The sequence below is a fragment of the Chroicocephalus ridibundus genome, chromosome 1, assembly GCF_963924245.1.
Source record: "Chroicocephalus ridibundus chromosome 1, bChrRid1.1, whole genome shotgun sequence".
Lineage (NCBI taxonomy): Eukaryota > Metazoa > Chordata > Aves > Charadriiformes > Laridae > Chroicocephalus > Chroicocephalus ridibundus.
The window spans coordinates 110,045,347-110,073,103 of record NC_086284.1 but is presented as its reverse complement, the minus strand read 5'-3'; the positions used below and the strand labels follow the sequence as shown (position 1 = coordinate 110,073,103).

General features: G+C 42.5%; 1 protein-coding gene across 2 annotated transcripts in view; it reads left to right on the top strand.

Annotated features, from left to right (window-relative positions):
* The first annotated feature begins 6,161 nt into the window (after positions 1-6,161).
* Positions 6,162-27,757, top strand: part of CHODL (chondrolectin) — a 34,362-nt gene continuing 12,766 nt past the window's right edge. For both annotated transcript variants that reach the window (XM_063356471.1, XM_063356395.1), the window contains exon 1: positions 6,162-6,355. In XM_063356471.1, the coding sequence (XP_063212541.1) occupies positions 6,268-6,355 (88 nt within the window). In that variant the 5' untranslated portion in view covers positions 6,162-6,267. The remainder of the gene's footprint in view (positions 6,356-27,757) is intronic.

Sequence of the window (27,757 nt, the reverse complement as noted above, 5' to 3'; positions counted from 1 at the left end):
GACTTGCACCTGGGGTACTGGAAAACACATATATCACACTAATTGTTATTCAGTCTCGGGTGCTTGCAAGAAAAACACTTGTACTTAGATAACATAAGTCTGTGATGGACTCAGGGACACCTTATCTAGCTGCTTGAGAATCCTGGCCTGTTGTTGAAGAAGATCAAAGCACGGTGGGAAAACTATGCCTGTTTGAACCCTTTTAAATACCAGCTAGAACAGGGAGTCCGCGCGCGCTCTTGCTAACAAGGACTCTCTCACTGCCAAGGACTCTTGCTAACAAGGACTCTCTCTCGCGCCGCGGTGCCTGAGGTCCCTGCTTGCCTGCCTCTGCCCGGGTGCTGCTTCAGAGATTCTCCAGTCTGTGAGGTATCGAGATTAAATTTGTTCTTTTCTTTCCATCCGTGGTTTGTGGTTGTTCCTGCATCCTGCCTGCATCAGCTCACACACACTCATAGAATTATCAAATTAGGATAACAGGATAAGGAGTAGAGGAACAGAATAAGCATTGGTAGAGCTGAGAAAAACAGAAATGCATTGCAAGAAAGTGCTTAAAAGGAAACATCACTACATCCTCAAAAATAATACATGATGCTCACTTAGTCTCCAACAGCCTAGAGGAACCACTTCTGTTGGTAGGCACAAATACCTCCAATGGTAAGAAGAAACTGCAAAATACAACCCACAACTCAGGTTCCACAGGGAAAGGAAGGATCCTGAGACAGTCAGGCAGCCTTTACTGCTGAGCAGACCTAACAGTCATCAACATTTACTGGCTACCACATCTTCTTTGAATCACATTTTCTTTTCAAATGTCTGAAAGTGGCTGGGAAGGGAAGAATGGGTATGTTGGCCTGGCAGTCATGCTTTGAGAAAAAGATACCATTTTTAGGATAAAATAGCACTACGACTAAAGAAGCACAAGATAAATTCTGTACACCCTCTCACATGGTTGCTGATTCACGAAAGCGCTTGATCAACCCTCCTAGCTGTCCTCCTTGACCTGTTCTTACAGTAGTGAAGTGTAAGCAGTGAAAACAAGGTCTGAAAAAATTGATGAGTGACTTTCAAGACATTTCTGAAGAAATTTGCTGCCTAGAAAGTCTATAGAAAATTCCAGACCGCAAAGATTTTGATAAAATACATGAGCACAAAATAAGACTAGACCATCACAAACGTCACAACAAAAATGAAATGTGCAGTGCATTTTTCATGCGGATACAGTGGCAAAGTTTACATAAATACTGCTGGTACCTGTAACACTTAGAGATCCTAGCATCCAAATGAGGTCCTGGCATGGTCTCTGCTATGCAGGGAAAACAGGGTAACACAGTGAAAGCATAATATTAATCATGATACTTTTAGTCTCACAAATTTGCTACATGATATCTGATGAACACTAATAACCAGGATTTAAGTTCTCATTCAGGCACATCAAGGAAAGATATACAGGTGCTTGTGCTCACCCAAAGATACAACTTAGTTTCCTCCAGTAGAGGCCACCTGGGCATATGTCTTAAGAGAATATTGCTGTGCACTTGCTGCTTCCCCTGAGAGGACAGAGAAAGAAGCAGCCAGAAATTTGACTCAGCTGTGAATTCTGGTGAGCCACTATTTTTACCCAAAAAGATGAATTTTCTAGCAACAGTTGTTTTCAATTACCTCCTTGCCTTGAATGTGTTTTCATAATAAAGCTATAAAGTTGTCAAAATGCTCATCTTGGCAGCTTAAAACATGACTTACTATCTCGGTTTGGGACAGAACTGCTGCTCACTTAGTGTTTTGTATCTGGTTTGAGAATCGGGCTTAATTAACACGCAGAGTTTCATTCTACCGATTAATCTGATCCAAACCCAAGAAACATTAATAAATTGGGTCTGTAGCCATGAAGATTTTGCTTGAAGAACTAGCTTTAATGAGAATTTAAGGGGGTGGGGTGGGGGCGGGGGAGGGGCATGTTATTTTAATAGATACAAGATATCACAGTTTAAGAATGCTTAAAAAAATGCGTGAACTTACAATTTTTGTGCTAGTATGTAAAAAATATCCTGTGGCCTTTAAGAAACCCTGTTCACCTAAAATGCTTTGTTCATTTTTAATTTTTTTTAAAGCTACTTCTGCTATATGTTACATCTAAATGGATTATAATTGAGGGAAATTAAATTACTTTGGTCCTCCTTGGCAGAACTCGGCGTAACTGTCAGTCACCCCGCATTGTACGTACAGCCACAGCGGCATTTTGCACTGTGCAATGCATCACTATGCAGAAACGTCTGAGTTAGCGCTGAATTAGCTGGCTTCAGAGCTGGCCAGATTGAGGTGGGAACAGTGCCATTCTAACCGGGGTATTGCAATTCAAGCCAGGGCGCCTCGCTGGCCCCGGCTACACAGGCCGCTAACTCGCAGGTAGCTCGGGAATTTCGAAGCGGCACCGTGTTGTGCAGGCTAGACGTACATTTTTAGACCGACTCGCATTAACTTTGTGTGTGTTTGGTACCTCAGATACTGCTAAAGGGGGGTGAAGAAAGCTTAACATTTCTCTAATCCCCTCCTGTAGTATACATCTTCTCAAATGCTTTTAGCATCTGTATTGAATTCTTTTCCATAACTGCAAAATTAAAAAAAATATAAAATACTATTATAGTCCCAAGAAAATTGGCAGAGGAAGCTAAGTACCTTAAACTGTTTTTGGAAGCCAATGAGATATCAAATTGACGGAGCTCTAGCAAAGTTATTTAATAAATTATCCGTGTGCAAGCCCTTCAGTGCGTATGGTAAATGTACAAAATTCTTTTCTCCTCCTACTTTCAGCTGTACACCGGGGCAGCTTTAGAGACTGCATCGTCTAGGCTCACGGGCAAATGGCAGAACAATTTTAGATATGAGGGGGAAAACTGAAAAGAAAATTAAAATAATCATTGCTGAGAAATGAACCAGCCAAACAGCTGTAACTCAGATTTTAAACAGTACTTCATGAAAGTGAAGTATACAGCACTGCCGCTTTGATGAATGGTAAAATAGAGGAACTCTTAAGCCACCCCAAAGGGCAACTATTCCAACTTAATTTCCTTTTTTCCCTTTCTAGGCTTGTTTGAAAATTGATTAGTGATACTAAATAGTAACCTTGCTTTATGATTGGCCAAATCTGGTCTTTAAAGTGTTTAAAAAGCAGCAAAGAGAAACACATCAGCATTTAGAGATCATACTTAGTTGCAAATTCATAGGCTTAATACCATGAAGTTATCCAATGCTTTAAATACCTTATGGAACAAAAGCCCTCAAGCTTACCCTTTTTCTTCTGTGATGAGGCAAATAATTTGGCTTAGACTAAAACTTACCTTAGATAAGTACCTAGCCCCAATTTGAAGACAGCAATATTTTGAAAGCTTTTTGTTCAGCTAAACTATCCTCTTCCTAAGTTTTTTTTTTTTTCCAGATTAGGAAATAAAACCTTGCAAATGTGGCAAAACCATGATGCCAGAGAAAAGACAGTCCACCTTTCAAAGAGTTGCTTCGTGGACATACCAGATATCAGGATTTTGCAATAATCGTTTTACAAACTAGAAGCTATTTATATTCTGGGTACCAGAACTTCGAAATAGGCACTGCTATTTTTTTTAGTTGTAAAGCAATTATTGTAATTTGTTAAAATTCTACATTGCTCAGTCACTTCACAACGCAACCATGTCTTTTGCACAGCTCTGAGATGGGACATACATTGAGGATGAAACTACAGTATCAACAGGGTAAATGTATTATAAAGACCATAAACCCAGTCCCAGCAGTGAGTCCTGTTTCCATCATTTAGAAGGCCCAGATGAACAAGTGCAGATTCTGCAGTTGCCAGGTCGGGGAAGCAATTATTTTTAACTTAAAGAGAAATCACCATTTCCTGAAAAAAAGAAATAGACTTCAACTATTAAAAGGGAGAGGGAGAAGTAGACAGATTAATATGTATCTTCTTAGCTGGTGTGAATCGGCACTGGTAAGCTCCTCAGTATCACAGGGCTCTGTGTTTTCTTTCTGCAGGAAAGAAAGCAGCAAGTGGCTGAAAACAAGATGAAGACAAGCCTGGAAATTTTGCAGATAATTAGGAAAATGCAGTTTGGTCTCAACAAAACTGCACTTATTCTTTTTTCTTTTTTTTTCTTTTCCCTGAAAGAGTTGTGTGATGAGAAGTGCAGCAAAGATCAGCAGAATGCCAGGAACAGTCACTGGATATACAATTTTGGCTAATAAACCAGCATAAAGCATGTCCAAAAAGTGCTGAGTAATTTACTAGAGGCAGAATTTGTTTTGTTTCCCTCTGCATGCTATTAATTCCACGAGAAACTCGAGAGTTTCTTTAGCTATGCGAATATATGGCGATTTCATTTTAACATGGCTTTAGGAGCTGGCAAGCTAACAAACATTTGCAAAGGCGTAAGAAAAAGAAAGAAGAATTTTTTCAGTGTCTATGGCTGGTATTCAATGTAAGATCCCCACCACTTTGGAGGGTTTCGTCCCTTACTGTCCATATGTAATTTCTAGGATGCTAGGAGACTTTACACTCTGGAAAACTTGTAACATCTTTCTAATTTTCCCCACCTCCCTTGGCTGGACATCACTTGAGATCCAAGAAAATCCAGACAAACTTGAACTCATATTTGCAATACAGGAGTAGGTTAAAAACATATAGAGCTGAAAGGCTTTGATTACCAAATAAGTTTTTAAATTCTCATTGTATTCATTATAGTTTTTGGTCATGCTCTTCTCTTTCTGCATACCATCAGCTTTACATGAAGAAAAGGCTGAATCTCAGATGCCATGGAGATTTCAGGTAACTTCTCCATTTCAGACTGTATTGCTCCGAATGGCCAATTTTAGATCACAGCTCAATTTACGTATAGATTTAGAAAAAAAATTAGTTATTGGCTTGGAAGCCTAAAACACACATGGAAAAATAGATGTATCGGTCAAACAAGTAAAGATCTCTGCTATTAAATTGAAAAAGTTGGTAGCAAAACACATCAGTGCTTGAAATAATTTCCCATTGCTACTTATAAACGTCAAGCTTTCTTTTAGTAAGAAACTGATCTCAAGTATCTTTAAGGCAGCTAGGAAATCTATCAAGTGTTTTAAAATCCATAGTAATCTGAGATGTATTGACTTCAAAACCTGGCTACAAACATGCAAAGGGAAAATGACTTACCAATATGCCATATAGATATGATCTCCATCTGAGTTCTGAGAAAGAAGTTGACTGGCAAACCACCAAATAATTTGCATACAAGATGTCCTTTAAACCTATCTATAATGATCTGTCCTATTTAAAAACAAAGCGTTCACAAGTACACAAGTAATAAAAGACATCTACAAACTGTATTTGCAGAAAAAAACTCAACAACATGACTCTGAAGAACAAAGTCTTCAAAGCGGCCCTTTGAAGAGGTCCAAAAGAATTACCACAACGGTTTTCAGAGCAACAGTAATGTGAATTTGACAACTGTATCTTCTACGGCAGTGAGAAAAAGGGACTTTCCTGTATATATACATACATATTTATACATTTTTTTAGTTTGGCAACAGTACGTTTGCATTCTTGCCAGGGAAAACACACACCAGGGAAGTCTATAAAGCCTTTAAGATATGAAATCCACACGGGCCTGGGGTCTCCATTACGTTCACCAGCCGGGAAGACAGCTACAAGCCCCGAATGACCCGGCAGCGTGGGGGGCTTGCTAGCCGCCCCCTCCGAGCCCCCCGAGTCCGGGGCGCAAAGTGACAGCCCCGACGGGGGCGGGCCGGCTCCCTCCGCCGGGCACCGGCGCCCTTTTGCCGCTCTCTGCCCGCTCCGTCGCCGCCGGCCGGGAGGGACGGACGATGCCCGGCACCGCTCCTCAGCCCACCCGAAACCGGGCTGCCCCGGGTGTCTGTTCCCGCGTTCCCGGCGCCCCCCGCAACCCCGGCTGCCCCCTGGGGGCTCCCCCCGCACCCGTCCCGCCCCCACGGAGGGGCTGGGGCTGGGGCAGGGTCCTGCCGCCGTCGGGGCCTGCCGGGGGGCGGCGGGGGGCGGTGCGGGGGCGGTCCCTGCCGCCCGCCTGGGCCAGCCCTCGTCGCGGGGAGCAGATATAGGCAGGGCGGCGGGGCGGAGGGGAGGCGGTGGCGGGCAGCGGAGCGGAGTCGAGCCGGGCCGGGCGAGAGCCCCCTTCCCCGCCGGCGGGCATCGGCCTGCCCTGAGTGCTCGCAGCGCTTCTCGGCGGGGAGCCGGCAAGCGGGGTCGCCGCCATGGGGTCCGGAGGAGGGCTGGGGCTGGCGCTGGTGGCCGCCGTCGTGCTGTGCGGGACCGGGGGGGTCGCCGGGCGCGTCCTCAGCGGTGAGTGCGCGGGGCCGGTGTGCGGCGCGGCGGGGCGGGAGAGGGGGCGGTTCGGCTACCGGTCCCGGTGCGGCGAGTCAGAGCTCAGGGGAGCAGGAGCCCCGGAGGGGAAGGAGCGGGGACCAAACCCACTCGTTAGGTGACCCGCGTGTCGGAGGCGGGCTGTGGAACGGGGTGCCGAGCCCCCCCGGCGGCGGCCGCAGCGAGCGAGCGGGGGCCCGGCGGGGCTTGCCGGGGGCCAGCGCACCCCTCGGAGCTGGAAGGGACTCTCGTTTTGGGGCTTCGGGGGCAGAAAGCTTGGCTGTCAAACTTCTGCAGCAGCCTCAAGTCAGTTCCTGCTCGTGCGGTGTTGTCTCGGACTGGCGGATTTCTAGATTTCGTTGCCTGCGTAATGTAGCTCCGTTTTAATCGTTTAAAAAGATAAAGCAGGGACTTGCTAGAGTCTGTCTGAGGAGTAGTTATACACTGAGATTTCTTTGCATCTCTACAGGAATGTTTCTTCTTTGTACTGTAGTTGGGAGGAAAAAGCAAACTCTTAAGAGCATACGGCATAAGTAGTTTTGTTACGTGTGGCTATATCTACAAGCCTCAAACGCAAGAGGAAGACAATACTTCAGAAATCTATATCTAACATTGGAGCTTTGGTTTAATTTAAGAGATGTACCATTCCATTGTGTATTTCTAGCACACAGGTGCAGCTCAGAAGCTATTAAATTTAATGAAAAGGCTATTTCTAATTGCACTTTGTGGCAAACCCCTTATCTAGAGCTAACAGGCTCTTGGAGGCATGTTGGGTGTGCAAGCACATCCATACATTTATCTTGAAACCAAGATTTACACACTTGACTGCACTTGTTAACAAGTTACGTGTGTAAATCTCTGTATATGCAGGCAGGAACGTGTCTCTGTACAAACTGATTCCAGAAAAATGCAAATTATTTGGATACAATTGTTTCAGAGGCTGTAGAAGCAGCATGTCAAGAAAACTTCTTTGTAGTTTTTTTGATAGCAAACACTTGGTTGCTGAATTAAGGTAACTTTCTTACTTGCTGATGGAGTACAGTCACTGACCATTTTGGTGATGTCTTATTTGAAGCAAATTCATGTGCAGAACTGAAATGTGCTGTTGGGCTTTTGGTGAAACTCTAGCTTCCAGGAAGCAATAGCTAAGTAGCAGTACTTCCAACACTTTGCAAAAGGTTGCCTGGTGAAGTGTACACTGAAATATTTCATCTGCCTCTCTTATATTGTGAATTGTACAGTCATATATGATACAGCAAAGCTCTTAGTTTAACAATTTGTGTGAATACTATATAACACTTTGTTATTTTAAGGAATAGCGAAGATTATTCATCCATGAGATGCATTTTGCATTAGCAGTCTCAGTACAGGAGCCCATGTGTGGCTGAGGAAACCCAATCTTCTAGCTGAAGCTTCTGCATTTAAGAGACACATGTAGTGAACTGAGTTGAGTTTCAGCTTTTAAAAAAATGTGTAATAGGTGTATACTGCTTAGTCAGACTGTTCCTAGATGCATATAAGGCTTTGGGGTTTTGGAAGAATACAGGCACTACCCCATATTTCCCTGAAGCATTTCAGAGCATGTGATGAGTCTCATGTCACTGTATGCAGCTAATACTTGGCTGGTAGAACACAGGAGAGGATTTGAAGGCACTTAGAGAGGGAACCATTTATGTATTATCAGGTGTATTAGCTGAAGTTGTATTCATTAGATAAAGAGTCTCTAGACAGTAACAGCCAAAGACATTTAGTATGCCTGTGCCAGAATATTCTCATGTACTGTCAAGAGAACTCTTCCCCCCCACCCCCCGCAAGGACCACGCCTCTATCCTGCCACATGCACACGGATCTAGGTCTAGTACTGGTAATATTTTGGCATTTTTTCAAACAAGCAATAGTACTAATTGGATTATTGGACAGTGTGTGCTGTCCGTCTGACTTCCATCTAGCTTGTCTATCTTGTATAAGAACTAACAGTTTGGACTTAAAGAGGTTTACATTTAAAATCATAAGTCTACATCTTAAACCTGTTTCTGAAAATTTGCTAATTTGTACTTCAGTCATGATAATCTGCAATAAATGGAATCTCACTGCTTTCATTCCAAATAAGTTAAATATATAATTCCTATCACCCACATAAAAACCATTCCTGAAACTGACTTGAGTGCTCATTGGACCTTGTGGAAAGATTCCCATTTACTGCAGTAAGTTTGCAGAAGACCTAGCAATAATTGCAAAATTGCAACCATTTTGACCACAGTGTCAAGAGGGCAGAGAAGGAAGGATCTACCTTTTCAGAATGCCATTTCCTTAGGTAAAGGGTTTTTGTTTCTTTTTCCAAGTATGTTAATTTTCCTAGGATATAATTAAAATGAATATTTGCATCAAACAGTTCACATGTAGGTGTTGTTTCTTTGTCATCTTTAATTTGGGAATTGTTAAAGAGAAGTAATCCAAATGCTTTCTAATTTTTAATGTAGTTAGATGGATGTTTTGTGAGCAGTGCTCCTAGCCTCCATATCAGAATATCTAGTGTTGCCACAGAATTGATTCTTAAAGAAAAAAAAATAAATCAAAGCAGGCTCAGGAGAAACTGCTGAGTCTGCCTTGCTGCCCCATGACATCATGAAGAACACGAAGTGATGATAATGCAGTTTGCAAAGATGCAATTACTTTAAGTATCTATTGGGCAGGAAAGATGCAAGCTAATCTTATTACTAATCATTTAACTGCCTATGCATTAATCATAGACGTTATACTTTAATGATTACTGTATGCTGTATTTTTGTATTTCTATGGCTTGCTAAATTTTGCTCTGTGATTGCTATGCATCAATAGCAGATTAAATACTGATATGGTATTTTAAAGCAATATTATCTACTTTGGTGTGAAAGTATTTGGATATGTAAAACACTAATTGAAGAAAAACATTTGGTGGGTGATGAAACAAGAGTTGCCCCTAAACTATAGGCTTATTTGCTTTTAGGAGGCCTTTAAGGATGTGGATATGTTCATTCGTACAGCTTATGACCGGATTTGAGTTGGTCATAAAATATTGTAAAGTAAGATAATTAAAGAAGTATATTCATGGGTAATGAATTGAATAGAGATAACAAACCCTTTCTCAAAAGGCACAATTTAATTTAGTTCAATTGGCTTAGCCTGCTTATTACACCTGAGTTTTCTCTGTCAGACTTTAAGTATTTTCTGTAGATGAAACCTTCTACTGTTGTAGGCTTTTTTTTTTTTTGGGGGGGGGGGGAGGTGGGGCAGGGGCATGGACTGTTAATTTTTAGCTACATTTGTATCTCAGAATTTGAGAAAGTTTAATTTGAAAAAACAGTCTCATCCACAGGGTACATATGCAGCAGTTGTGTATTGAACACAACATTTTGTTGTGAATGCCCGGCATTCAGTTCCATACTAGAAAAGCTTTTAATGGACATGGATGCCCACGTGGTCTTTTTGTTTGTTATAGGTCTTGGTAATCACTCAAGCTGAGACTTTGAGAAATGCAAGAGAGGTTGGGCGGTTAACTCTCCTGGACCCTTTTATTAATTCCTCTCCTTACGCACTTATTCTGAGCAATCTTTTTCTTGGGGACAAATCGATGATCTAGGTTCTGAAAGTGAAATGCGGTGATGACTCTTGGATATAATACATGTTTCTACTAAACACACCTTGCTCCTAACCAAGGAATTCCATAATACTTCGTGGAAAGACACTTTATATTAGGTAAACTGCTATGAGTCAGATGAGAACACAGTTTTGATAACCTGAGATGTGTGATGGTGGATGTGCCCTTCAATAGCAGGGTAGAAATATCAAAGCACTTAAATTAGTTTCAGGAATCAGATTTCTCTAGTAGAAGTGATCCCCTTCTATTGACCCTATGAAGTTTACCTTGCCTATGGGGGAGAGCTATGCAGGTTGGCCAGACTGTGGCTGTATTTGGGGACCAAGGAAAGAATGATGAAAAACTCTAGCTTTTTTGTCTCAGGTGAGCATGCTGCTTTTCCAGGAGTACAACTTCTCCTTCTCAGTGTCTTCCTCAAAGATAGAGGAAGGCATTGCAATTCTAAAACTTGTGATTGCCAAGCCCTGGTACCCCACTTGGCTAATGGGCCCAAGAGAAAATACCTACCATGGAGGGAGCTATGACAAATAACATGTGAGACAGTATGGATAGTCCGTTTGTCTTTCACATGGCTTTTCTTGCTCCCAGTGAGACATGGCTGGTGTGCTGTCCCAGTATAGCAGCTAGGTGCAAAAAAGTCTCTTGCCCTCTTGAAGTCATGTTCTGTGCTTTGACTCTACTTCTCTGTAGTTCAGGTCTGATTCTGTGTGGATCAAACTTCTTTATTATAAGATGTTTGCGGGAAAACATGCTTTGGTTCATAAAGTGCTCTCTACAGCACTTTTTAAAAACTGATTTTCATACCTACTTTCTCTTTGCAAATCTTTCATGGATCAGAAAAAGAAATATATATTACTAATGTGAAATAAGTAAGATGAAGCAATGACTTGATATTCGTTCCTGCAGTGTAATCCCATACTCATACCTGTCACTCACTAGTCAGAAATTATTTGAGTCTCTTGCTGAAGCAGTCCCCAATCCCACCATTGACAGACAGTAGGACCTTCAGTTCCAAGCAATCTTAAGCAATACTGAGTCCTAACTAAATAGCTGGCATGACTCTAAATCTAAATGTAGCTGCAGTATACAGCTGATCACTCTACTCTCACTTTATAGGCAGTGAAGGAAAAAAAAAATCAGTATTTTTAGTGTGGGATTAATTCCATTTTAACATAGATCTTGAAAATACTGCATGTACACCCTAAAAACACCAGTTTCTCTCAGTTGTCTACACAGTGAGGTCAGTGGGCCAGCTCGGGAACAGGGTGGGACAGGTACATTGTGAGTGAGTAGAGTTTAATGAGATGAATCCCACTCTGTATCTCAACAGTTTCTTCCCATATGGGATTGTATACATGTGATGTGAATTAATCAAGCATGCTTTACCTCCATATGGCTTTTTATAAAGGATGATTTACTCTAAGAGAAAAAAATTCTAACTTATTTCTCCTCCTCTCAAAGGTCCCTTCTAGTTTTGCCTGAAGTAAACTGTCAACAATTCTAAGGTCCCATGTAGATTGTCTTTTCCCACTTCTTTTTTAGTAGAAGGTGAATGAGCAAGGACTTGTCTGTTGCTTTCTCTTTTAATTGTGGAACTACTTGTTGTGGTTTAGCCCCAGCTGGCAACAAAGAACCACAGGTCTGCTTGCTGGTTCTCCCCCACCTGCCTTCCCACATGGTGGGATGGTGAGGAGAATTGGAAGAAAAAGGCAAAACTCGTGGTTGAGATAAAGGCAGCTTAACAGAACAGCAAAGGAAAGAGGAAAACAACAACAATAATGATAAAAGAATATACAAACATGATCAATGTACAACTGGTCGCTGATTGCAAAAGTCCAGAAAGCCCAGCCCGCTCCTGAGTGCCAATTCTTGCCCCCAGCTGCCCTGGCTATATACTGAGCATGGCATCATGTGGTGTTGAACAGCCCTTTAGCTAGTTTGTATCAGCTGTCCTGGCTGTGTCCTGTCCCAGCTCCTTGTGAAAATTAACCCTGTCCCCACTGGATCCAGGACATTAGTCACCCCTTTTTCTATACCATCCATGTCATGCCCAGATCTTACACTTTCCAAATGATCACCACCATTTTTTCCTATCGTTGATATATATATATATGTGTGTGTGTGTGTACATATATATATACACACATACAGATATCATTCCCTTGGTCTATGGGCCATCCCTCTAAAATGTCTGTTGAGTTCATTTAATCCATGTCTCTGGACTCCATCTGTCATAACAGTGTCTCAGGGCAGGAGAGATGGTGTGTGGTGCTGGACCATTGCATGCTGTATATCTGGAGTTTATAGCTGGTATGTCTGGTGTGGCCCATGCCCACAGTCTCCGGGTTGAAGATGTTGATCTCAAGGAAGTTGTTGGGTGCTAGTTGCTGAAGCCAGTTCTGGTCCCATCACCACTGCACTTTACTCGGTTTCAATGAAGTTCATCCCTCATTACTTTGTGTGATTCTTACTGTAGTACTGCTGATATGGCATATAGCAATTGTAGTAGTGACAATATACAGTGGCAGTGTTATTTAGCAATTAACATCGTATAGTTTGATTTATTGGCTATTCTCATCCAAAATCAAAGCCCCGTGACATATGCATTGGATCGCCCCATCCTTCTGTATCACCCACCAAGTGCACCCAGGTCCTTGAGTGAAAGCAGTCCCTCAGATGTGTTTGCCTTTGCCTGAGGCAGGACTAACCCAGACTATTTTCTCTAGCATATTCTTCAGGTGCACTACAGGAACTTTATCCCCTTCTACAGTACATGGAAGTTCTGATTGGGCAGGGCCAGCTCAATCGGATCCCCTGGTGTTAACTAGCCAGGTAGTGTATCCCAGTGTTTTAAGGTCCCACCACCCACTGCTCTCAATGCAGTTTTTAGCAGTCCATTTTATCATATGACCTTACCAGAGGCTGGTGCGTGACAGGGGATGTGATATATGCACTCAGTGCCACTCTTTTTGGCCCAGGTGTCTATGAGCCTGTTTTGGAAATGAGTCCCGTTGTCCAACTTGGTTCTCTTTCGGTGCCATGTTGCCACACGGCTTGCTTTTCAAGGCCCAGGGTAGGGTTCTGGGCGGTGTCATGGGGCACAGGGTGTGTTTCCAGCCATCCAGTGGTTGCTTCCACCATTGTAAGCACATGGCACTTTCCTTGGCGGGTTTGTGGTGGTGTGATATAATCAATCTGCCAGGCATTCCTGTATTTATATTTCAGACATTGTCTTCCATACCAGAGAGGCTTTAACCGCTTGGCTTGCTTGATTGCCGAGCATGTTTCACATCGTGGATAACCTGTGCAACAGTGTCCTTGGTCACAAGCCCATCTGTAAGTTACATGTTCTCCTTGGTGGCCTGAGGTGTCATGGGCGCATTGGCAACATAAGGGTGAATTATTTATAGCTCAGTCCAGATCCACCTGAGCCACTTCAATCTTAGCAGCCTGATCTACCTGCTGGTTGTTTTGATGTTCCTTAATGGCCAGACTCTTGGGTACATGGGCATCTACGTGATGTACTTTTTCAACCAGCTTCTCTAGCCAGGCAGCAATATCTTGCCACAATGGGGCAGCCCACGTGGGTTTGCCTCTGCACTGCCTGTTGCCCTGCGTCCACTGCTGTAACCACCCCCACAGAGCATTTGCTGTCACCCATGAGTCAGTGTAGAGACAGAGTACTGGCCATTTTTTCACATTCAGCAATGTCTAAAGCCAGCTGGATGGCTTTCACCTCTGCAAACTGGCTTGATTCACCTCGTCCTTCAGTGGCTTCTGCAACTCATTGTGTAGGACTCCACACAGCAGCTGTGATGTTTTCCTACAATAAAACAGGACCCATCAGTGAACAGGGCATATTTCTTCTCATTTTTTGGTAGTTTATTATATGGTAGAGCCTCTTCCACATGTGTCTCTTCCTCCTCTGGTGATATTCTGAGATTTTTGTCTTCTGGCCAGTCCATGGGCACTTCCAGAATTCCTGGGTGACTGGGGTTTCCCAGTTGAGCCTGCTGTGTGATCAGTGTGACCCAGTTACTCCATGTAGCATTTATTGCATGCTGTGTAGAGGGGACCCTCTCTTTGAACATCCATCCCAGCACCAGCAATCGAAGTGTTAAGAGGAGCTGTGCTTCTGTACCAACTACTTCCAAAGCAGCCTGAAACCCTTCATGTATGCTGCCAATATCTCTTTTTCAGTTGGAGTGTAACTGGCCTCAGATCCTCTGTATCTCCAACTCCAAAACCCTCGGGGTTGACCTCAAGTGTCCCCTGGTGCTTTCTGCCAGAGACTCCAGGGAGGGCCATTCTCCCTGACTGTGGTGTAGAGCGCATTTTTAGCATCTTGCCCTGCCCGAACTGACCCTAGGGCTACGGCGTGAACTATTTCCTGTTAAATTTGTTCAAAGACTTGTCATTTCTCACGGCCCAGCATAGGGAGATAAGTTGTGACTCTCTGGAATAACTGCAGCATTTTCCTTTCAAATATCCAACAGTTTATCAGGGTCCTGTAGCTGTTCGTGAGTGAAGTTCCAAACCACTGGAGAAGTTCTATAGATGTCTGCCCATATTCTCCTACATGCAATGCTACCCATGACTATCCAGCCTCAGGGCAGATTTCTGGGTGGTATTCTTAAGTAGTTTTTTAACCCTTAACAAGACCTGAAACACATTCAGGAGACAGTCGTAGAACCATGCTGGTTTGAACATCCCAAGGATATTCAAAATCCTCAAAAGCTGTTGTACCTGGCTCCAAGGAGAAAAAGGAGGTGGAAGAGCTGAGGAAAGCTCTTGGTGTGAATGTTAGTGTGAATACTAATAAATCCTGAGAGAGGACACCTGAGGTACAGGCGGGACAGCAATAGCACATAAACACACCAATATAACTGCCTGAACAGTGACGTTATGATATTATAAGTTGATATTATACAGGAGAGCAAAATAATAATCCTGATCCCTCTCCTAGAAGTGATAAACTCGTGTGTTGAGATAAAGGCAGTTTAACAGAACAGCGAAGGAAAGAGGAAAACAACAACATTCCAGAAAGCCCAGCCTGCTCCTGAGCTGTGATTCCTGCCCCCTGGACAGCTTCCTCAGTTGTATACTGAGCATGGCATCACGTGGTATTGAATATTGCTTTGGCTAGTTTAGGTCAGCCTGGACTGTGGCCCATCCCAGCTCCTTGTGAAAATTAATCCTATCCCCACTGGAACCAGGGCCGTACTGCAAAAGACGGGCAGTTTATTGCACTCCTGTACTGAGATGTGTGTAAGGTGTTCTACCCCAGGAAACTTCCATAAACCAAGGAAATTAACGTAACTTCACATCCATATCTACATAAATTTTACTTGCATCTGTGGGAAATACAGGTATCTTGGTAACAAATTCATGAAAATACATATACTTGGAAAAAGACATTCAAATTTCACTGGAAAAGACTAAGAGAATGGATGATGCTTGCTCTGGATAATGATTGATGAGTATATTTTAATTGAACTGTTTCCTTCTAGATACAAAAGTAAAAAATGAGCAATCAGCAGAAACTCCCAGAATTGCTTAATTTTATGCCTGTGAGAAATCCTATTGAGGGAGTCTACTGATGTATATAAAATTAAGTATGCGAGCAAATGTCTCCTGGTTTGGGAGAAGAGATTAAGAATATTCCTTGCTTCTCTAGGCTGGCACATGTTATATTTAAGCCATTCCGACTCTACAGTTTTTGTCAAGTCTGTTCCACAGCATGCTAACAACAACTTACTAGCTGCCATATTATGTCTGTCTTAAAAGTACCTGGGAAATCTGTTCTGGTCTTCACAACTACACAAAAACTATTGATTTGCCATTCTTGTCTCTGTTTGTGTCAGTATTTATGCTTTTTTTTTATTAAACAGCTGAAATGACAGAACACACTTGGTATGTCTTTAGGCTGTGATATATAAAGAAAATTATGTTAGTGTGTGTAAGACTTCAGAAAAATGAAAACAGTCAAGCAAAACCACTGCTAACAGCTTCAGCAGTGTTTTGTTTGTTGTGTGGGGTTTTTTGTTTTTTGTTTTTTTTATGTGTGGTTTTTTTTTTTTTTAAATCCTGGGTAAATAATCCACATCCTGGAGCAGACTTGTAGATGTGTAGATGTTTCTAACACATCATATTTCCTCTTATTTTGAATAGGCTTGATTAGATTCCATTGACATTTGGGTGTTATCATTGGCCTCCCTGCTTGTGTCTGCGGAAGTGAATAGGGTTATTTATATCCATGAAGAGTGTTATACTTGGGGTACTCTTGCATTTTTTTTCTAAGAAACATAATTCATTGTTAGAGAAACTGAGGTCCTGAGTACATAATGCAAAAGAAAATGTTTGTGCTCCATGTCCTGTGCTCATGGTGACATTTTTCCTCATCGCCAATCGGGAAGGTGCATATTGTGCCACTCTGAAACACAGGACTAACCTCCCTGTGGGTGCCAGTGCTAAGTTTCCAAGTGCGTTGTCCTCCTCATGCTCAGTGATGCCAAGGAGCCCGTGTTAGTCACAGTCACAATGACGCTAGACCTCTCAAAGACGGATGAGGGAAAAATATAGGTCTGACGCTGGTCTCAGTTCCTTCTTAACATGGGAAAAAGGAAGGCAACTTGCAATTTCTAGGGAGTTGTCTTGGCAACCATGTTGGCACTTTGCACGAGCCCCTAGGACGGTGCAGTTTTGCACTGGCCCCTTATGGAAGCAAGTGGCTGGCTGCCATGGTCAGCCCTGTGATGTATACCCGTAAAGTTCACATGATCAGAAGAGAGGAAAGCAGTTATTACAGGAAAAGCTAAATGGATCGCAGGCTTTAAATTTATGATGTGCTAGATATCTGAAACAGAGCTGATGCCAAGAAGTAGGTATGTTTCACTTAGAAGAAAGGAAATCTGTCAGGGCTTTAATGATTTGACCAGGGGAGGAGAAGTAGTACTTGGGAAATACTTCATAGATATTTTTTTTATACTGACACATCACTCAAGTCAGTGATTAAAACTGTCATAAAAATGGATATTCATTTTACAGTTGAAGACAATTACCCTGTATTGATTTATGTAATTGTAATCGTATGTTTTCTTGCAAGGGTAATTATAAAAGGTGAAGTGTTGGTTAGCTTCTAATGAGATTTAGACATCAAGCTGCTACTTTACAGCTCCATTGTTAGTGGCCTGAGATCCCTGCCATGTGTGCCAAGGCTGAGAAGGTAATTATAAGAAATAAGTGTGTGTTATTTTCTTTGTGAAATGACTGAATAAACCTATTGCTGCTTGGTGAAGATGGCACCCTTGCATGAGGGCAGATTTTTCCAGTTCCCAGTACATCAAGAGCAAGCCGGTCGCTCCTGATTTTGAAAGTCCAAACAAAATTGTAGCCTGCTCTGGGGAAGACAAATCCTCCCAGTGCTGTATTCAACACAATGAAAAACTTACCCATCTTTTGCAAGATAAAGAATCCTTGCTTGTGTCTTCCCAAGACCTAGAACAGTGCAGGTTCTGAGCACATAGAGGCTTTAATAAACCTCACCAAAAATACTCTGTTTAGGTTAATACTTGTCATCAGCTTTTGATATGTATATTTTTTCATCACCTATTTTACTAACCAGCTATCTTGCTGCAATATGCAGTGAAGCTGTCAGATTTCATTTTAATTGCATTTGCATTCAGCCAGATGGCAAAATCCAGGTGTTAGTGATAAGTAATATTCTTTAATATTCAAATCAGCACTGCCCAATGCTCCTTTTCAAATAGAACTGTCTCATTTCTGATTGCTCGGTGTTGTAAAAGTGTAGCTATTATGGGTCTATTGAGAACAGTTGTTATTCAGAAATAACCGGGTCAACTCCTTGTCCCCGAAAGCACTTGGCAACAGAACAGCATAACTAGTAAAGGCTGACATATTGCTGAAATTGAGTTTTCACCTGTAAATGAACTGAATAAAGAAGACAATGACTGGACTAGGACAGATATTTCTTGTGTAGCTTCATGTTCTGCATAACTGTACTACATCTCTGTATGAATGGTGCAATACAGTACTTTTTACTTACAGCTTCCATCATCCCCTGGTTTTTCTTCTCTCTCCAAGAGCTGCATTAATCCTAGAGACGACTGTTTGGCTGGTGTCTGAGGACCTCTACCATCATCTTTGCTAATTCACAAGACTATGGGATGGTTAATGGCTAAAGATAGATTCTGGCCTGTGTTTGAGAGAGAATAGAAAGAATTTGCCTTTTACTTATCCTTTTATATGTGCTATCTATAATTTTTATGTGCTAATGCCTAAGGATTTATCAAGAAAGGGACTCTGTTATGACAAATATTGCAAGAAGTCTGCTAATAGGTGCGTTTTGCTTAAGAGAGGTCGGGGCCAGCCTCTATTAAGCCACCTTGGACATTCTCTACATGCTGACGACCATATGATATTATGTATACAAACTGCCTGACTGTACACATATCTACCTGAAGTACAGCTACTTAATAGGCAACAGTGGCCCTCAGTTATTTTATATAAGCCCTTAAAAGGGACTTGTAACCTTTGAAAGTTTTTCACAAAAGAAACATTGCTTTAGAGAAACTGTATTATGACAATTAGGCATAACCCCTAATCCAGAAAAAATTATAAATCAATAATGAATATCTCTTTTCTCTCTGCAGACTTTATTAGAAGGGTGGGAGGAAAAATAGTACCTAATCAGGAATGGAAGAGTTAGTTATGAAGAAATTAATACAGATACAGGCTGGCATATGGTCTGTAGAGGAGTTTGTATTTGAATGGCAAATTTGTTAGCACACAGAATTCCTTAAGCTGCTCAGGAGCATTAGCTGAGCAACATCTGCTATTTGAATACTGACTCAACTGGAGAACGATGTGTCTTCAGTATTGCAAACTTTGGGAGAGAAGATGGCAATTTGCTTTTACCATAAATGAAGACAGAACACAATTATGAAATCTTATCACAGCACTATTTTTTTAAAGTAATATGAATCATCAAAAAAACAAATTAAATTCAGTAGATGGACACAAATATGATACTGTAAAACACCACCAGCAGTAACATAATATATCAAAACATGGCCAGCAGCTGAACCCAATCAAAATGGATGATACAGAGGTCAGTTGACAAGATGAATCAGCTTGGAATCAAAATGTGATTAGGAAAATTTAATACCTTTTAGCCTTTTACTGGACACATTCTGAAGTGCATTACTGGGATTTGGTGTGAAGCAGCCTGTGACACAGGAAGAGGTGAAAACAAATTGTGCCCAGTGTCCTGCATGCTGGTTGTACAGCTTCTGAGGTCAATGTGCTCACACAAGCTCAGGACCAAGACGACTCTCTGTAACACAAGCAGAGAAATGTTATCTAGCCAGTGGAATATTTTTGTTAATTTATGTACATTTCTATCTTGCTATTATTTCATGATCACTTTCACTTAAGTCCCTGTGTCTTTTTGTTACTTTATTTTCTGAAGCCTCCATCAGCCTTACGCTGACCTTTGGAACTCTGTCTAATGTTAAATATTCCACATTCCTTTGTAGCACATGCTCATCTGTGTTTTCTGCTGAATCCATTATCTTGGGAAGAAAAAAATCCACAGTGTGAAAACATAATGGACTTTTCTACAGCAGGCTTTGTGCATTCTTCTGTTCTCTCATCCCATATGCTATGCACACGCAGCTACTGTTCTCCACTAGTCCAGGTGGATCCTAATGGTAGTGAAACCTGGACTGTAGGTTAGTTTATGACGTCCAAGAGGAAGAGGGATGCGATTTACCAGCAGGGAGCTTATCTTCTACCTGACATCTCCAAAACCTCCAGCTAACTCATGTTTGTGCCCCTTGTGGCCCATGGGGGTGTAGTTCGGACTGAGCCTGATGATGTCAGGGAAATGAGTATTTAAGCTGGGTACTTTAGTGGTAATTTTTTTTCTAAATGACATTTTGCGATAACTTCTGTCATGACAGACCTAAAGGAACCTATTATTTCTGTTTAATGAAGCATCGTTATTAAAACATAATGGAGACATAATTGATTTAAATACCAGCTGAGAATTTGCTTGTTTCTCCTTTTCTTGAATGAGTTTCTTGTTTGGTTGGTTGGTTTGTTTCCTGCAGAATTATCTACAGAAATGTTTTAACTAAGTATTGGGTATTTCAACTAAAAGCTATCTTTGCTTTAATGGTGATATCAAAACATTCTGTTATGGAGCTGCTGCGTGACACTCAAGGGCGAAAACTGATCCATGTGGGTGGAAATGGTAGCTAGCACTTCTTAGACCAAGTACTGTACACTTGCTTTCTTCAGCTAATGGGGCGGTGAGACAACGTTGAGTGCAAGGGGATTTCAGACAGTTCAGTTTCTCTGCAGTAGGCAACTAGAGCTGCTATGGCTGAGGGAACAGGGCCAGAGCTTTGTTGTATGGCTGGTGTATGCAGGAGAGGTAGAACAAACTTGGAGACACTTTTATTCATGAAACTGGGGAGAACCAATGTTGCAGTTCTGCAATGGGGAAAAAAGGGAACAGTCTTTGTCAGTTAGTTGTTGCTTCAACACAGTACTTTCCCTCAGCAGGCAAGAAAGCAATTCTTGATGAAAAAGTTCATGTGGGTTCATGACACCGAGCCAAGTGTGTGTTTTTGGCTATTTCTCTGCCTGCTTCTGACTGGGGTCTGGGCTGTTCTGCTTGGGTGAGGGATGGTGGGTCAAGGATTAAGGAACTGATACACTACATGAATGAAGGGTATAAGCACTCCACCTTCACATCTGCGGATAGCCAGATAGGGTTGGTTGAAACCTCAACTTATCTGAGCGTTTGTAAGGGAAAATGGTAAGAATGAGTTCTTACATCTTATTGAATTAATTAGTGAGATCTTTGGTCTCACGCTGAAGGGAGGACTAAATACAATAACATGCTTTTCTTTTTTGCCTTCCTGAATACCCTGTGGTGAAACAATGTCTTCCCTCATGTTTTCTTTCATCTCTCAAGCAGCACAGGACAGATTTTTGTGGAAAGGTTATAAAAGCCTAACTTGCCTATATTTATTCACATTGCGTGGTATGTTAGCCTGATTCATTCCAATAGAGTTGCTTACAAATCTTGTTTCTAGTCAATTGTGACAGAAAAATTGGAATTCAATTTATACAGTTGAAATAGTAAATGTTGCTTTAGAATTAACAGTGGAGGCTTGTCTGCTGCAAAGATGTTAGAAGAAGGAAAAATAGCCCATAATTAATGTTTCCGTACTTCTCTTGTTGCCATACGACGTGGTCTATTCTGACATATTTTTTTTCACTGGTGAATTATTTCTGCTTTGTAGTTAAGAAATTAGTAGTGAGTGAAAGCTGTAAAAAAAAAAAAAAAAAAAAAAAAAAAAAAAGAAGCTTGAAAACTTGACTTCTCAGTGTGCTCGGAGAAGAGCACTAAAATGTCAACTGATTTGCCAGCTATTAAGGCACAACTGCAGATTTCCATTAACACATTGAACTAGCTCCGCTACAGCAGATAAAAGTCCCCTTCAAAAGAAGAAAGAAAAGATTCAGAGTAGGTCATTACCTAAACGCAGGGACTAAATTAACTAGAACAAAAAAAATTCACAGCTTCAGGAAAGCTTACTACTCTGCATGGCATACTTCATTCACATTTGACGGGTCTTAATGATAAATATTTCTTGGTTTCTTGCTGTTTTTTCTATTGTTTTCTAGAGGTATGTTCTTGTACAAATGATCAGCCTGTAAGGAGGTAATTATTTCTTTTGACACAGATGTAGAGGGCTGCAAATTAAAGAAGTAATTTAGGAGTTGGATTGTACACAAACTTTCACTTGTTCAATTCTTTCACTTTATAGTACTTGATTTCAGAGTTATTTAACCCTGCATAAGCATCTGCAAGAAGAATGGTATCCTCAAATTCAGATCAGTTTAGGGGAACTGATTTAGGGGAACAGTTTAGGAAAAAAAGAAGTCTTAACACAAAGTTTCAAGGTATTAACTCTGTTACCCTTTCAGATGACCCCTTGGGTACAGATTAGGCCTTCACATCTGTATTCTGGGTGGCTCCAAGGAGGCTTCCTGCTTTGAGTGCACAACAGTGGCAAGCTGTTACCGGGGTCCACAAAACAGACACGTATTAGGGGCTGCAGTGGCACCTATCAAACAGCGCTGCCGCCACTGTGCATCGCAAGCACCTCACCTTCTCCTCCCTGCTCTATACTGTCCCACCTGGTTTCCTCAGCTTGGTGTGGGTGATGGAGTTGAGCCTCGACACTGATGCAACCTCTGTGTTGGACCAGCATACAGCACAACTTATGGCTTATGGACACAAGCCCTACAGCAGCTCAGCAACTGCATGTGCTGTTTGGCAACGTGTCCCTGTGCAAGAGCTGACTGGAAGATAAGTACCGTGAAGAAGCTTGGTCAGTTAACCAGCAAGGACCTGTTTGTCCAGTTGGAGAGGTCATCAGACTGACGTTTTGGGACAGTCACAGAAAAGCAGAAACAGTGCGTGAGAACAGAGTGAGCGGGGCACTTCAGCCACCTGAGAAACACATGGGGAAGGGGAGCAGATGCGGGTGTTACGGATGGAAAGCGAGCTGTTTTCCCATGAAAGGGAGGCGCAGCACAGGAATTGAGGTCAATAGCGGCCAGCCACTCACCTCAGTGGATTGAATGTTCCTGCATGACAGAAATCATGACAGGGGTATTTTGATACCTGAATTTGCTCATAACTGACTACTTGGTGTCAAGGAGGAGTGTGTGCAAAGACTTAAAGGAATCATAAAAGAGTTTATTTCTAAAAACTGTCTGGGAATAAAAAGAACAAGACAATGAGCAAAGGACTCTCTGTAAATCTTCTCCATAAAACTGCATATACATCTTGGAGTCATGCTTTCAATCCAATCTTTAGTTACAGGGAGAGGTGTGGTCCCTTTTCCTTCTAAATGATTAGAGTCCTACATAATTCAGTGCTAGCCTTTGGATGTTTGCACTGTTATGTACACATGTGTACTCTGGCAATAAGCCATAGTCACTCACCCAGTGGTGAGGACTAAAATGTCGAGCAGCTCCTCCTTCACTGTGCACTCTGTCCTGTCAATGAGACGGAGCTTCTGGGAAAAAACAACAAGGTGGTGATCATGTTAACAAAATTTGAATTGCAGCATTACAGATGAAGGAAATGAGCTGTGATTTCACGTGCAGCTTTCATCCTTGCACTTCCCACTTTAGAGCATTTAGAGTTATCACTTTTTTACTTTGATAATAGGGGGATGTTTTTTGCTTTTTCTTCAAAGAAGTCTTATGAAGAAACCCATTATTTCATATCCATCTGTAGCAAAGGGTCTGCCCCTTGATTCTTCAGCATCATTGCTGAAGGACTAGGAGAGCTGGGACTGTGGCTCTTACTGCATTCATTGATAGCAAGGCTCGTAACCTATATGAATAAAGGGAAATGGCAGGAAAGGAATTAGGACATATACAGAGTTTTCAGGACATTATCAGACAAAGTCCAAATGTGCTCTCCTCTTGATCTCAGAGCCTGGCTTTTTCCACAGATACCCGTGGCACAAGCTTGTCCTTACATTAGGTTATTCTCAATTCTGTATTATTTTGGCACATTAATTACAGATAAGCAAGCAGCTTTTCAGAAGTCTGTTTGCCAACCCTAAATAAGAATGAGACCACAAAGACACTTCTCTTACTGACAGTCCTTCTCCCAGATGAACTTTAATAGGGTGTCATAAAGAAAAGGTTTCAGAGGTATTTTTTTTTTTGAGGAAGATTACAAGAATCATAGGAAACAAAATTTAGCTTTACTTTTTTTTCTTGTGGAAAGCTCCCAAAAATTAGAGTTACTTTCAGATTTAGCTAAAAGGCATGAGATAATCCTGCTTTTTTCTTCCTATATTCATGCAACTTTGATACAATCTGCATATTCTCTGTGAATTCTTGAAACTATGTTCTGTGCAGATATAGAGAAGTCTTTGGTCAGTTTTTGTGCTGTATGCAATCTACTAAGCTCTTTAGAAGGGATAGGCAAGGAAGGAGAGGTGGGGGTGTGGCTCTGTACATTAGGGAGTGTTTTGATTGTATAGAGCTAGAGTCCAGTGATGATAAAGTCGAGTGTTTATGGGTAAGGTTGAAGGGGAAGGCAAATAAGGGAGATGTTGTGCTGGGAATATGCTACAGACCACCTGGCCAGGATGAGGAGACAGATGAAGTATTCTATAAGCGGCTGGCTGAAGTCTCGGAATTGCCAGCCCTTGTTCTGGTTGGGGACTTCAACCAGCAGGGTATCTGCTGGAAATATAACACAGCAGAGAGCAGGCAGGCTAGGAGGTTCCTCGAGTGCATGGAAGATAACTTCCTGACACAACTGATAGGTGAGCCTACCAGGGGAGGTGCCTTGCTGGACCTCCTGTTCACAAACAGAGAAGGACTAGTGGGAGATGTGGTGGTCGGAGGTCATCTTGGGTTTAGTGATCATGAAATGGTCAAGTTTTCAATTCATAGCGATGTAAGGAGGGGGGTTAGCAAAACCTCCACCTTGGACTTCCGTAGGGCAGACTTTGATGTGTTCAGGACACTGGTTGAGAGAGTCCCTTGGGAGACAGTCCTGAAGGGCAAAGGAGTCCAGGAAGGCTGGATGCTCTTCAAGAAGGAAATCTTAAAGGCCCAGGAGCAGGCTGTCCCCACGTGTCGCAAGCCTAAAGGGCGTGGAAAATGGCCAGTCTGGATGAACAAGGAACTTCGCATGGGATTTAGGAATAAAAGGAGGGTTTACCATGTTTGGAAGGAGGGACAGGCAACTCAGGAGGAGTACAGAGATCTCATTAGGTCATACAGAGAGAAAATTAGGAAGGCAAAAGCCCAGCTGGAGCTCAACTTGGCCACTAACATTAAGGACAACAAAAAAAGCTTTTATAAACACATCAACAAAAAGAAAGCCAGGGAGAATCTCCATCCCTTACTGGATGCTGGGGGGAAAGTTGCAACCAAGGACGAGGAGAAGGCTGAGATACTGAATGCCTTCTTTGCCTCTGTCTTCAATAGTCAGACCAGCTATCCCCAGGGTGCTCAGCCTCCTGAGCTGGAAGATAAGGACGGAGAGCAGAACAACCCACCCATAATCCAGGAGGAAATAGTCAGTGATCTGCTTCTGCACCTAGACACACATAAGTCTATGGGGACAGATGGGATTGACCCAAGAGTACTCAGGGAGCTGGCAGGAGAGCTCACCAAGCCTCTCTCCATCATTTATCAACAATCCTGGTCAACAGGGCGGGTGCCAGATGACTGGAGGGTGGCTAATGTGACACCCATCTACAAGAAGGGTCGGAAGGAGGATCTGGGGAACTACAGGCCTGTCAGCCTGACCTCGGTACCAGGAAAGATCATGGAGAGGATCATCTTGAGTGAGCTCCCCTGGCAAGTGCAGGGCGGCCAAGGGATCAGGGCCAGCCAGCATGGGTTTAGGAAAGGGAGGTCCTGCTTAACCAACCTGATCTCTTTCTATGACCATGTGACCCGCCTTCTGGACACAGGGAAGGCTGTGGATGTTGTCTACCTGGACTTTGGTAAGGCCTTCGACACCGTCCCCCACAGCATTCTCCTGGAGAAGCTGGCGAATCATGGCATAGACAAGTGTACTCTTCGCTGGGTAAAAAACTGGCTGGATGGCCGTGCCCAGAGAGTTGTGATTAATGGAGTGAAATCCTCTTGGCAGCCGGTCACCAGTGGTGTCCCTCAGGGCTCAGTTTTGGGGCCAGTTTTGTTTAATGTCTTTATCAATGATCTGGATGAGGGGATTGAGTGCACCGTCAGTAAGTTTGCAGATGACACCAAGCTAGGTGGGAGTGTTGATCTGCTTGAGGGTAGGAAGGCTCTACAGAGGGGGACCTGGACAGGCTGGATCGATGGGCCAAGGCCAATTGTATGAGGTTTGATAAGGCCAAGTGCTGGGTCCTGCATTTCGGTCACAACAACCCCAAGCAACGCTACAGGCTTGGGGCAGAGTGGCTGGAAAGCTGCCCAGCAGAAAAGGACCTGGGGGTGCTGGTGGATGGCCAGCTTAACATGAGCCAGCAGTGTGCCCAGGTGGCCAAGAAGGCCAACAGCATTCTGGCTTGTATCAGGAATAGCGTGGCCAGCAGGAGCAGGGAAGTGATCGTGTCTCTGTACTCGGCACTGGTGAGGCCTCACCTCGAGTACTGTGTTCAGTTCTGGGCCCCTCTGTACAAGAGGGACATTGAAGTGCTGGAGCGTGTCCAGAGGAGAGCTACCAGGCTGGTGAGGGGTCTGGAGACCAGGTCATATGAGGAGAGGCTGAGGGAGCTGGGCATGTTTAGCTTGGAGAAGAGGAGGCTGAGGGGAGACCTCATTGCCCTCTACAACTACCTGAAAGGAGGTTGGAGAGAGGTGGGTGTTGGCCTCTTCTCCCAGGTGAATAATGACAGGACCAGAGGAAATGGTCTGAAGTTGCGGCAGGGGAGGTTTAGGTTAGATATTAGGAAGAATGACTTTACTGAAAGAGTGGTCCGGCACTGGAACAGCCTGCCCAGGGAGGTGGTTGAGTCACCATCCCTAGAGGTATTTAAGAAACGTCTAGATGTGGCACTTCAGGGCATGCTCTAGTGGCAGAGATTGTAGGTTGTCTGGTTGGACTCGATGATCTTAAGGGTCCCTTCCAACCATGAAGATTCTGTGATACTACAGAAAGTGTGCTACTCTGACATTAAATATGAAAATGAAGTAACACTAGGGCAAGAAGAGTGAAATTTTTTGTATCTTTTAGGTTTCTTTGTTCACCTGTATATTTATTCTATGTATATAGAAAAAACAGTGGCTTAAAAAACTGAAGTACAGTTTAGTAATACGATAATGTTGCTGTTTCACAGCAACAAATTATTTTTTTAATGTAAAAGAGGATAATACCTGTTCAAAGGTAAAGCCAAAGGGTTATTTATGTGAGAGTCGTGTATCTGCGTTTATTTAAGAGTGGGAGTAAATACAACATTCTCAAATGCAAAACTAACATGGTACAATAAAATTTCCTTGCAAAATTTTCCAGTAAAATGATAAAATTTGTTGATTTCTAAAAAATCTAGATAGTGCCTTGTAGTTCTTATTACCTTGGTATGCTTCAGTAATCCTTAGTTAGTAAAATAAACTCTCCTACTTTTCTTCTCCAATGATAAAGTTCCATACTGAATAAACTCAGTCTTTTAAGAGTCACTTAGCTTATTACCTTGTATAAATATATATTTAGAACATTTTTCCTGTCCGCAGATAAGCCTATTGGTGTTCAGTTGCAGCTGATAAGTGAGTTTGTTCATTCCACATCTTGTATATATTGAATAAACTCTAGAGAATCTCACTAGTTGAAGATGATAATTACTTTTTCCTTTTTAGGAAAAAGGCATGCGTCTTTCTCAGACAAAGTACTGGAAAATAAAAAAACAACATTATTTTGTCATTTGGCTTTTGATTCTTTCTCCAGACATAACTCTGAAGGGCAAGAAAAAAAGGGGTTTGAATCCAGTAAATATAGTGCTTTCTGAAAGCACCACATGACTTCTTTGTGATACCTGGATAGTATCGTGATATCTGATGATATCTGGAGTTTAAGGGTGGTTAAGAGTGTGGCTGCCTCCTCCAGCATCTCCAGTCCCAGGACTCCCTCCTGCCTGTCCCATGGTGCCCACCCTGGTACCTGGGCCCTACGAGCTGTG